General features: G+C 42.3%; 1 protein-coding gene across 1 annotated transcript in view; it reads right to left on the bottom strand.

The window, feature by feature from the left end:
* Positions 1–12,285, bottom strand: part of adra1d (adrenoceptor alpha 1D) — a 62,031-nt gene extending 49,746 nt beyond the window's left edge. The window contains exon 1 of the mRNA XM_078554349.1: positions 11,153–12,285. Within this exon, the coding sequence (XP_078410475.1) occupies positions 11,153–12,113 (961 nt within the window). The 5' untranslated portion in view covers positions 12,114–12,285. The remainder of the gene's footprint in view (positions 1–11,152) is intronic.
* Positions 12,286–12,872: the final 587 nt, after the last annotated feature.

Here is a 12,872-nt window from a genome sequence, read left to right on the forward strand (position 1 = left end):
TGGACAGCAATGCATTTGAACAGAATAATAAGGGACAGTGCCAATATGTGTACACACAGCAAAAGGAATTATCGTGAGATTAGGACTGTAGTGTTATGTCATTGGTCACCTGTCATAAGTGCTTAGGTGAGAGTAACTCAATTCTTGTGAAAAAACAAACTGTTAATTTTACTTCAATCTCCAGCTATTGCTTGACCTCAATTTAAAGTAACCTTGTTCTATAAATTATACTGATGAGCAACAACAGCCTGTATTTATATAGTGCCTTTAATGTAGAAAATATTGCTTAACAAGAGCCTTATCAAAGAGAATCTGACATCAAGCCACATAATGGGATACCAGGATAGGTGACCAGAAGCTTGGCCAAATAAAGATTTTTTAAGCAGCATCTTAAAGGAAGACAGAGAGGTAGTGAGGCAGCGAGGTTTAAGGAGGGAATTCCAGAGCTTAGGGCCAAGCCAGCTGAAGGCATGGCTGCCAATGGTGGAGAAATTGAAATTGGGAATGCAAAGGAGGCCAGAAGAGGAGGAATGCAGAGAAGTGGAGGATTGGAGAGCTAGAGTAGGGTACAGATATAGGAAGGGACTCGAAAACAAGAATGAGATTGTTAACATCTGAGGGTTGCTGCAGCAACATGCTCCTCATGTTTGGAGGACTGTCTCTAGTACTCATAGAAACTTATACCCCACTGCCGGTTATCACTTGTTTTCCCTGTTACATTTCACACGTAATCTGGGTAATTACTACTGAAGAAATCGCAATGACACCGTCGATAGTAACCTATTGTATAAGGGCTAATGCTCTTCAATAATGCTCTTTAGGGAAGGAAATCTGCCATCCTTACCTGGTCTGGCCTATGTGTGATTCCAGACCACAGCAATGTGGTTGACTCTTAACTGCCCTCTAAAATGGCCTAGCAAGCCAATTAGTTCAGGGGCAATTAAGGATGGGCAACAAATACTGGCCTTGCCTCCGATGCCTACATCTCATCAAAGAATAAATAAACAAAAAGGGCTATTACGTTTGAATCTCCAGATGACAATCTTTACAGTTTACCATGCAACCTGAACCCCTGTCCATGCCCCTGCCTTGTAATCACTCCCTTGGATATAGAGTCTTTAAATAATGTTTCAATTAGATTTCATCGGTTGAGTTATCTTTTGTTATGCCAAGCCTTCACTGAGGAAGCCAGTAATGTTTTTATCTGATTCTAGGAACTGATTTAAAATCCACACATGAGACATTTAAAAGTAGTAGTTCAGTGATTTGTGATATATATTTCAATGCAAAGATTATAGTGAATAAGACAGAGTGAAAATAAGAGTCAGGGCACAGATATACACTTGGAAGTTGGATATACTGAAACATAGCTTAAAGAAAGGCAGGAATGGTTGCTCAACCTTGCCAGATACAAGCAAAAGAGTGGGGGGGCCACGGGGTGGTTGGGGAATAAAACAGAAGGAAGGTCATAGAATTGGCTAAATAAACAATTGCAGCTATGAGGGAGAATGAGATGCTAGAGGATTATCAAATGAGAGCCCCATGAGAGGGTTGAACTGTGGAACAAAAACAGGACAATCACACTACTGGGAGTATATTATAGATTCCCAAACAGTCAGAGGAAAATCAAAGAGCAAATATTTAGGCAAAGTGCTGAGAAGTGCAGTAACAATAAGGCAGGAATAGCAGGAGAATTCAATTATCCTGATATTAACTGGGATAAATTCAATGCGACAAGGTATAGAGAGTGCAGAATTTTAAAAATAATTTCAGGAGACTTTTTTTTAGCCAGTACGTAGCAAGCTCAACAAGAGAAGGGATGGTTCTGGACTTGGCTTTAGGAAATGAAGTGGGCAGGTGGAAAGGGTATCTATGGGACAGCATTTTGGTGGTACTGATCAGAATTAAGTTAGAGTTAGTGTAACTTGGGAAAGGACAAAGATAGACCAAGAGTAAAAATTTTAAATTGGAGAAAAGACAACTTTACTATGCTGGGATATGGTTTGGCAAAAATGGACTGGAAAAAAGCTACTCGAAAATAAATCAGTGTCAGAGCAGTGGGAGGTATCCAAGGAAGAGATAGAGAGCGCTCAGAGCAAATATGTTCTGACCAAGGAAAATGGTGGGAACCCCAAATCTAGACACCCCCACCCCACCCCCAAACCCCATCTCCAAGATGTCAAAGAACATACAGAGTAGGATAAGGCAGAAAAGCATAACAAAATCACCCCGTAATCTTCTATACTCAAGGAAATGCAAATAAAAAAAAACACTGCGTGAATGTTGCACCAAAGTGCAGTATCTGATTCTGTTTATCAGGCATTGCTTTTTTTGTGCCAATGTCAATGCCCGAAACGCAATGTAAACAATCTTGTAAACTGCAGTTTAATAACTGTCAGCACAACGGAAACACTGATGTGCTGGACTGGAATCTTTGCCAATTTTTGGCAAGCAGCCAGTTAGCTACACATGTTGTTTATATTATCTTATTACATGGTTGCATAAAATAACAATAATTGAATAAGACAAACTCACATAGTGGGGCATGTCAAGAATTTTGACCTTGCAATCATCAAGTAGCATCTGACGAATTAATACCCAGATTCGCACACTTATTCTCATGGGAAGTGGCCACGTTTAATGAACTTGAAAAGTAATGCGTGAGGCAGCTTGAGATGGTTCACATGATAAAGATGTTTTATATATATATATATGTGACTGTTATTCATAATTGTTCCTTTTTGACTTTAATTTGATGTTCATTCTGGAGATACTGGCATCCTTGGTAAGGCCAACATATAATACACATCCCTGGTTGCTCTTGGGAAGGAGATTTCGGGTCCTTTTCATGAGCCACTGCAGGATGGTGGTTAAAGTTTTTCCATTGCGCCAATCTCTCGGGAGTTCCAGGATTTTGATCCAGCAGTTGTAAAGGAATGGTGCTGAATTTCCAAGGGAATGGAATCACAGTGGTAATGTTACTGGACTAGTAACCCAGAGGCCCGAGCAAATGCTCTGGAGACGGGAGTTCAAATGCCACCATGGCAGCTCGGGGAATTTTAAATGTATTTGTCAGTAAATCTGGAATGAAATGTTAGTCTCAGTAATAACGTGACTGATGTCTTTCAGTGGAGGAAATCATTCATCCTTACCTTGTCTGGCCTACGGGTGACTCCAGACCCACAGCAATATGGTTGCCTTCTGAAAAAGTCCGAGCAAGCCACTCAGTTGCAATCAGCTCACTACCATCTGCTCATGGACAATAATTGTTGACTTGCCAGTGTCACTCATATTCCAAGAACAACTTAAAAAATGTATGTGTGGTGTTTACTTTGGAGGTGTTGCATAGTATTCCCATGTGTCTGCTACCGTTGTCCTTCTGAGTCCATTCACAACATAAGCATATCCAAAGCTACAGCCAATTAAATACTTGTGAAATGCAGTCACTGTTGTAATGCAGCAGCCAATTTGCACAGCAAGCTCCCAAAACCGCATTGTAATAATGACCAGGTATTCTGTTTCTGTGATGTTGGTTGTGGAATAAATATTGTCGTGGATACCGACCAAAGATCAGAGGTTTGGGAGGTGGTCTCAAAGACTTACAGCTTTCAGATTAAATTCTTTTTTTCCCTAGTTTTTTTTCTCACTTGTTCCGTCTCCTTGTTAAATAAGTGGCCAGGGGACCCATCAATTTCTCACTCTGCCTTTTGTCTTACTGTCACTCTAACAATGCTGAAGTCAGGGAGAGTGAGCGAGATGATTCACTCCAGCTTTTTCCCTCCTGCTGCTCTGTGGTAATAGTGAGACTTTGTCATTTTGTTCATGTCATGACCAATATTGAGAACATGAACATATACACATCCCAATACTCTTTGATACACACTATTAAGTGCTAACTAGCACTGTGCCCTCCTAAAAGCTTTTTTCTGTTATCACTGGCAGACTTTTGTGGTAGCCAATTTCTATGCAAGGCTGCAGCGAGGTCCTGAAGGCCAAACTATTACCTAACCCATTACTTTATCAGTAATGACTAAATCACAATGTGTGTGTAAAGTACAATCAGATATAAACTAAAAATGCTGACAATCTAAACCAACAAAAAGTTGGGAATATGCACGCATTTCATACGACCAAAACGCATGCAGAGGAACTTAGCACAGGCACTTAAGTTATGTGTGTTGTTTGTCAAGGACAATAATTTCATCCATACATTTGTATAGTCTATACCCACTACGTTTGTTCACATAAAGGTTGTTGTAGCTTAGAGTGCTTTGATAAAGGGATTGATTGAGGAAGAGGCCTCTGTGCCTTTGAATGCAAGTGTTGTTAACTATTTGAAGCAGTGGAAGATACAGGCTATAAGGAGAGCAGGACATTGAGATTAATTGTGGATTGTTCTAACAAAGAGATGTGATGGGCCAAATGGCCTACTACTGTGCTACAAGGTAATACGATTCAATGATAAGAAATCTCCTTCCACGTCTTTAATATCCAACAATGCTTGCCAAGGTAGATGGCAATGTCCTGTATTCCACTTTGCAAGTACTCTACTTTATATGCCAGCTGTGGATCGGTTAGTGGAACTCTCCATCAGAGGCTGTGGGTTCAAGTCCCCTTCCAGGACTACAACATAAAAATTAAGACTGACACTATTATTTCAAAGGAGAGTTATGGTCAGTGTCTGCGACAATATTTATTCCACAACCAACATCACAGAAACAGAATACCTGGTCATTATTACAATGCGGTTTTGGGAGCTTGCTGTGCAAATTGGCTGCTGCATTACAACAGTGACTGCATTTCAAAAGTATTTAATTGGCTGTACCTCCGGATATGCTTATGTTGTGAATGGTGTTATATAAATGTAAGTCTTTCTTTCTCTGTAAACTGCTATTTATACTTGGAGCTTTGTTGACCATTATGCAAAATGTAAATATCTTCTTCTTCTTAACTATCGCAGCTTATTTATTTGATCTGGGAAAGTCTGATAGTCTAGGATTTGACTTCTCAACAAATGCCATAAAGGCTGAACCCACATATTGGGCAGAATTTTTAGCTCGGCGGGCTGGCACGTGCCCGACCTGGTCCAGCGTGAAACCATGCGAGATGACGTCGGGCGAGCGTCCCAGTGTCATCCGGCGCTCGTGCAACATTTCATTCGGCAGGCGCACGCAAAAGTCAGAAGCGCCCCCGCCGACAATTAAGAGGCCAATTAAGGTCATTAACAGCGCAATTGTCTTTAGTTTTACATTGCCCGTCCAACCTTATAGTTGGCGGATGGGCGAATCAGCCAGGCGGCCTTTCATGAAACCTCATCCAAGGGCGGGATGAGGTTCCTGTGATGAAATAAGATAAAAATAAAAATCAGTGGACAGCATTTTTATCATGTATATTTTCAGGTGCCTGATTGGGATGATTGGACATTTTTTTTCTGCTTTTCAACACTTTATCTGAGGACTTTTGGGTCTGCAGCTCCCTGAGGCAGCTCTCTGCTTTCAGGGAGCTTTCTCTCAGCGCTGGCCCATGCCCACGTTAAGGTCAATGCAAGCCCTCTTCCTGCCCCCACCCCGGCGGCGCTGAACTTCTCAGTGCATGTTTCATGCTGGTTAGCCAGCCAGCACGAAACCGCAGTCAGGGGCCAATCATGCTCAATGGTCCATTCGCCGGCCGATCACAAGCCCGTTGATCGTGCCCACCTACCAACCTAAAAATTCTGCCCATTGATCATCATTGGCAAGGAGTGCCCTGTTGTAATGCAAATCTTCATCTAGTGCACCATTGAGGGAGTGCTGCATCAACTCTTTCGAGTAGAAATGGAAGATTTCATGAAACTATTTGAAGAAGAGTCCTTGCCAATCTTCATCTAAAGGGTGGTCAAAGTTTGGAGCTCTCTTTGGCAAATGGCAACTGATGCTTGATTAATATAAGGTCTTGAAGGAACAAGGTGGATGCTGAAAGGATGTTTCTCCTTGTGGGAGAGACTGGAACTAGGGGACACAGTTTAAAAATAAGGGGTCTCCCATTTAAGATGGGGATGAGGAGAATTTTTTTTTCTCTCAGAGAGTTGTGAGTCTTTGGAACTCTCTTCTCCAGAGAGCAGTGCAGGCAGGATCATAGAATATTTTTAAGGCAGACGTATTTAGATCCTTGACTCACAAGGGAGTCAAAGGGTATTGAGGGTAGGCGGGAGTGTGGATTTGAGGCCATGATCAGTCATGATCTTCTCAAATGGCAGAGCAGGCTCAAGGGGCTGAATGGCCTACTCCTGTTCCTAATTCATATGTTTGTATGTTCATAATTGTTAATTTGATATCTGAAATTGAGAAAGTTTTGTTGGCCAAAGGTATTGAGGGATACAGGGTGAAGGTGGGCGTATGGAATTAGGTCACCAATCAGACTGGATCTCATTGAATGGTGGAGGGCTGAAGTGGCCTACTCCTGTCCCTATGTTCCTACCCTCAAACTGCAAGCGTCATATTGGCTGGTCACCTGTGTCATTTTTATTTTTAGGACTTTGCTTTGTGCAAATGAGCTGCAGCATTTGCCTATACAATGACAGGGACAACACTCCAAACACAATTCATTGCTTGTGAGGATGCCCTGGGACGTCCTGAGAATGGTACAAGCACTGTGTTAAGGGAAGTTTTTGCTTCTTTCTTTTAGTCATCTGAGGGATGAAACATCTTTTCTGGGCATCATTCATAACAAAGTAATAGATCTGTTTATAAAGAATAGCTTTGTGGGTTTTGTTAACCAAAGCAAATCAAGGGGTAGTTTCTCCCGTGAGAGTTTGGGTGATGTTAATTGCTAACATTGTAGGTTTGCATGAAAGAGGGTCCTCAAACTCATCTTATCCTTACCTATTGCCATTAACTGTGACATCTGCTGGAACCCAATCTCAACAAACCAGTTACATAGTAAAGACGCCTGCTCCTTTTCATTCAGTTCTCTGCAGCTTTAATTTACATGGCAAACTATTTGGCTTGGGTTTTGCTAGAGTTCAAGATGCATTTTTTAAAAATGTATTTGTTGATTGCTGAATTTTTGATGAAAACACAGTGTTTATAATTCTCTCAATGCAATTTAACTTGCAAGATAGCCAACAATAATTGCTACAGCAGCTTACATTATAGTGCCTTTGACAGAGTAAAACGTTCCTAAGTGTTTCCCAGGAACATTACCAAACAAAATCTGAACTGAGCCACATAAGGAGGGCAGATGATGCCAAGAGGTTGATTTAAGGACTGTCCAGACCAAAACTTTGTTCTTTCACAACATCAAACTTCAAAACAACTTAGCAATAACATTTTCTATTTGCCTTAGTTGCCCAGTGTCCATATCTCCTACAGATCAAAGAAAGAGTTAAACTTCCTCAAATTTGTTTTAAGAAGGAGGAGGTATGAAGAGGTTTTTTTTTCCCTCTGCAGTGAGTTGTTATGATCTGGAATGCACCTCCTGAAAGAGTGGTGGAAATAAATTCAGTAGTAACTTTTAAAAGACAATTGGGTGAATACTTGAAAAGGGGAAAAAAATAAATGCAGGAAAGAGCTGGAGGAGTTGGACTAATGAAATAGTTCTTTCAAAGAGCTGGCACAGTAACAATAAGCTGAATGGCCTCCTTCTCAGCTATGCGATTCTATGAAACTTTGAAGATTCCATTATTGCATCAATATGACTTCTCCATCTTTCTCACCAGTTATAATTTTGAACTGTCTAAGATTGCGAACTTTGTGCTGTGTCTAGAAACTTTCATGCTATGAGACTACATAGATTAGGTACCAGTCTCATGCCATCCAAATTTGTTTTATATATGATCCTTACATGCAGCAGAGGTAGGACACTATAATCCTATTATTTTTATTTGTCTCACCTGAATTGGAATCCAAGTAATGAAATGTAAACTAACCCCAAAATGTACTGATGACTTCATACCATGATTAATTAGATTCAAATTCAGATTCATCAAATAACAAGTAATTTTGGTTTGGTCCTAAATCATCTATATATTTTAGATGTCTTTAATTCAATATTTACTCATTGTTGCCATTGAAAATTATAACAAAACTGAAATTTAATTTTGAAGTTAAGAGTCTAGATTGCAAAAATATGAATGTTACTTTTAACCTGCATGTCATTCTCACCACTGCACCATTTGGTTTCTGTTATATTTCAAATAGTCTAATATGATACCAGCGATGCACAAAATATATATTAAAAGGGCCCAAAATGAATATTTAAAGAAAAAAAAAGATTTGCACTTTTATGGCAACTTTTAAGATCACATGATATCTCAAAGTGCTTTACAGTCAATGACTTACCTTTGAAGTATAGTCTCTTCGTAATGTCGGAAATGAAAATTTGTTAACGAAAGACAGCTAAAGTTTGGTGTCAACCTGCATGAATTTGTTCAGAAAGAAATTAGAATCTTTACTAAAAGGTATAATGGAAAAATATCTAGAAACCTAAAATATAGTAGAGTAGGCAAGATGGGGGAGGTCCTCTTAATTAATTTTATTGAATTCTTCAAAAAGTAACACAAATGCTAAGCATAGGTAATGTAGTTCATGTAATATATTTGGATTTTCAAGAAATGTGCGATAAGGTACAACATAGTAGACTAAGGTTAGGACATGTGGAGTCATGGGACTAAATAGGTAGCAGGTTGGTTACAAAACAGATCACAGAGAATAGAGGATAAGGATAGTTGCTCAGACAGGCAAAAGATGGGATGTGGGATCACTGCTGGAACCACTGTTGCATTTGACGTTACTTAAAGTGACAGGTATTGGAAGAACAATTTCTAAATTTGGAATGCCACCAAATTGGGAGGTATAGTAAATACAAAGGGCAAAGGTGATCAAATACATGAATCATGGAAGACATTAATAAACTCACTGAACGGGCACATATTGCAAAATTAGTTTCGATATAGATACATGTGAGGTGGTCCAGCTAGGTGGGAAGAATAAGGAGGGCACATACCCCCTCGATAATAAGATTCTGAATGGGGTAGAGGAAACCAGGCGCCCAGGTTCATAATTCACTCAAAGTTAAAAAAAACTACAAAAAGTGCTGAAACTACTAAAGTAGTGATGCTAGTTAATGAGGCAAACCAAGCACTGAGATTCATTTGTAGAGAGACAGAGCTGAAAAACAATGACATTATTTTAAACTTGTCTCAAAGGTTGATGAGACAACACAAGTCCTGGCCTCCGTATCATAAAAAGACGAGAGAGACATTGGAGAAGGTACAAAAGAGATTCTCGACAAGAGAGGATCTTTTGTCTAAAAAAGGGAACGCTGAGGAGTAATCTTCTGGAAGTCTTTAAGCTAATGAAATGGTTTAATGTAGAGAAAATGTTTCCACTTGTGCGGGAGACCGAAGGTAAAGGTTATAAATGTAAAAGGGTCACTAATGAATCCAGTAGGGAATTCAGGAGAAAGTTATTTCCCCAATGAGTTGTAAGAATGTGGAATGCGCCATCACATACAATAGTTGAAGCAGATCCATAGCTACATTTAAGGGGAAGTAAGTTAAGCCCTTAAGGGTGCTTATAGGGTGGGAGGAGGCTCCTGTGAAGCTTAAACACCAGAATAGTCCAACTGGACTAATTGGTTTCTGTGCCGTAGACACAATATATGCGCCATTAGATACTGAAAATAGCACAGTACAATATAATGATACAGAGGCATAGCGAACATGCTAGATTAGGGGGGAAAAAAAACGCTCACTATTGTGGCTTTATTTTAAACAAAGCGTTTGAAATAAATAGGTAAATTCCTCTGTGAAAATAACACGGAATGTGTTAGCGAGGCCAAGATATCAAGAGTTACCGAACAAAGTTGGGAAGATGGAGTGAAGATCCAGGTGAGCCACGATCTGGGGGCAGAAGAAGCTCAAGGGGCCGAACGGCATGGTCTCGTTCCTCTGTTCCTCATTCCCTGTGTGCTAAGCCTCCATTTGGCGGCATACCCCGGTGTCAATCCCCACCCTTACGTTACCACGAGGAGCAAGTGCTTCCCCTTAGATCTGGAATGTAACGTGTCGGTGAGATTGTTGATCCAGGGTCTCATTCTAATGGATTCTGAATTGTTCATTCGCGGCGCTTGTTTCAGGGAGTGGGGAGTGGACTGGAACTGACAGCGGGCCATGTGCTGTTAGTACCAATCGCGCGAACGAGCATTTTTTTTTTAATTAAAAAAAGCTGTTAGGATTCTTATTTCTATTCCCGTTGCCTTGCTTACAGATGAGCGGATTATACCCCGCACTGATACTCTTTCGAGTTATCAACAGTCACAGATTGCAACTCTTTCGAGTACAATCACAGTTCTTGGTTTCCAGGAGTGGGACATGAACCCACAACCCTCAGATTCAAAGGCGAGGAACTGAGCCACAGCTGACACCTCATACCCCCGCACTGATACTTGTCCCGTCCTTCACCGGGTGCCAACCAGCTGTTTACAACCCATTATGTGTTGTGGGGGTGGGGGGGGGGGGGGGGAATCCACAATGACTGAACGGTCTCCTGAAAAGCGAGCCGCAACCCAGCCGACACTGACACTACTGCGAGGAGATGGCAAAGCGCCCAATGCAATTAATTAGTCAGATAAAGTGACAGGATGTGAGGGAAAGTAGTAAGGTTTCCAAATGAGTTTTGGCATCAAAGTGTGCATTGGAACTTTGGAAGGGTGTCATGCATCATTGGTCCTGTGTTTGGTACTAAGCTTTGGCTTGTGGCCCGGGTATCAGAAACTAACATCTTTCACTCAGTCAGGTAACTTAGGAGGAGCAGTTAGAGGCGGATTAGTCGATGATCTCTCTGTTGTGTCTGCTGCTGGACGCTTGAATATTTAACTGCAAAAGCCACCAGTAATGCAGACTTCAAAGTTATGGAATCAGAGAATGTTACACTACAGAGATTCACATCCAGCTGCCGCCGGCAGAAACAGTTGCTTTGGTGCACTGTGATCGCTAAAGGTGGATTGAATTTGAGGCTATCTCCATCTTTCTCCCTCTGATAAACCCAATTTAACATTAAGGAGAAAGCAAAAGCCGGGTTTGTCTGTAAGAAGATTAAAACCATGTTACAAACGCCTCACAACATCTTAGCAACGCTTCTAATGACATGTTGGACCATTTCGCTCTACCTACCAAGCGGTAAGATGGTGAAAAAGGGGAGCCAGCAGAGAATGAAGACGCCTACCACGATGCCCAGAGTTTTCGCCGCTTTCTTCTCCCGGGAGAACTTGAGGAGCCTCATGGAGAGGGAGCTGCGGAACTGCTGGCCTTTGTTCTTGAAGGTGGAGCTGGGCTCCTCCATCACGCTCTTACAGTGGATCCTGAGGACCACTTCCATGGTCTTGCTCCGCTCCTTCTTCACCCCAGCCTCCAGGCTCTTGGTTGTCCTCCTGGCCACTATGTAGATCCTGAAATACATGACCAGTATGACCATGAGAGGGAGGTAGAAGGAGAAGAGCGAAGAGAACAAGGCGTAGCCCGGTTCTTCGGTGATGCTGCAAACTGTCTCATCTTCAGGGGCTGCTTCCTTCCAGCCCAGCAGAGGACCAACAGAGATGACAATGGAGGACACCCAGAGGATTATCAGGATCCACACCGCCTTCCTCTCAGTCATGATGGTCGGGTAGCGTAGAGAGTAGCGCACGCCAATGTATCGATCTATGGATATAACGCAGAGGCTCATTATTGAGGCGGTGCAGCACAGCACATCCACAGCAGCCCAGACATCACAGAAAATTCTCCCAAACGCCCAGTAGCCGAACACCTCCAGGCTGGCTGAGAAGGGCAGGATGATAGTACTCAACAGGAGGTCGGCGATGGCCAGGTTAATGATGAAATAGTTTGTCACCGTTTGTAAATGCCGGTTACAAGCCACGGACAGGATGACCATGATGTTCCCCACGATGGCGAAGAGGATGAAGGCGCCCAGGACGACACCCACAGCCACGGCTTGGTTGGCGTCTCTCTCCTCCGGCTCGCCCGACCTGTTCTGGCCATAATGCGGGACAGGGCTGGAGCTCAGCGCCGACCCGTTGCCCGTGTCCTTCGAACAGTTTCCACTGAAGCTCTGGTTAGTGAACTCAGAAAAAGTCATCTTAGAAAAGCTGCCGTCTCCATGTGAGGGAGTTTGGCAACTTCAGGGCGATGAAGCTGCGCTCACTGCATGCCACCCTGCCAAAAGCCCCTCCAAAGCAGTGCCCAGCTGGGAGAGATTCACGCAAAACCCCAGCATGGTCTGGTATCATACTTGTCCAACTTCACTCCTCTCTCGCATTTTGAGCTGCACTCGAGACCTTAGCTCCGGACCCCGGGTTACACTCTCCTCCTTCATTCCATCCTTGCAATCCAATTTCGGCTTCAACTTTTCTCTGCACGGTCACAAATGCTCCAGCATCTGCACAATCCCAGGTTAATAAAGCGGCACACACACACACACACACACGCATCACAGACACATCACAGAGATACACACATCCACATCCACACACACACAGGCACAGGCACAGACCCGTAAGAAATATCGCTGGGGCTGACCACTAATGAAAATCTGTCCAAACAGTTGGTTGCTGAAGCTTCAATATCACTTTTCAATCACTTTAAACCTCGCCTCCTCGGGATGGTGGTGACGGATTCTGGGCGACTGGAGGGAGCACTGATAGGGGGCAGCAGAGCTCCGACTGTGGAGACAAGGACTGGAGAATGAGCAAGTCAACAGGTTTCCAAATGACCAAATATGAAAGGTTTTTTTTATATTATTATTTATATTCTCGACTGTCCCGTCTCATGTGAAGTTATTTAACGAAACTCTGTCCAAGTTAAAAATGACCACTATGGAAATCTCGACATCCAGAGC

The sequence above is a fragment of the Cetorhinus maximus genome, chromosome 1 (genome assembly GCF_964194155.1).
Source record: "Cetorhinus maximus chromosome 1, sCetMax3.hap1.1, whole genome shotgun sequence".
Classification (NCBI taxonomy): Eukaryota; Metazoa; Chordata; class Chondrichthyes; order Lamniformes; family Cetorhinidae; genus Cetorhinus; species Cetorhinus maximus.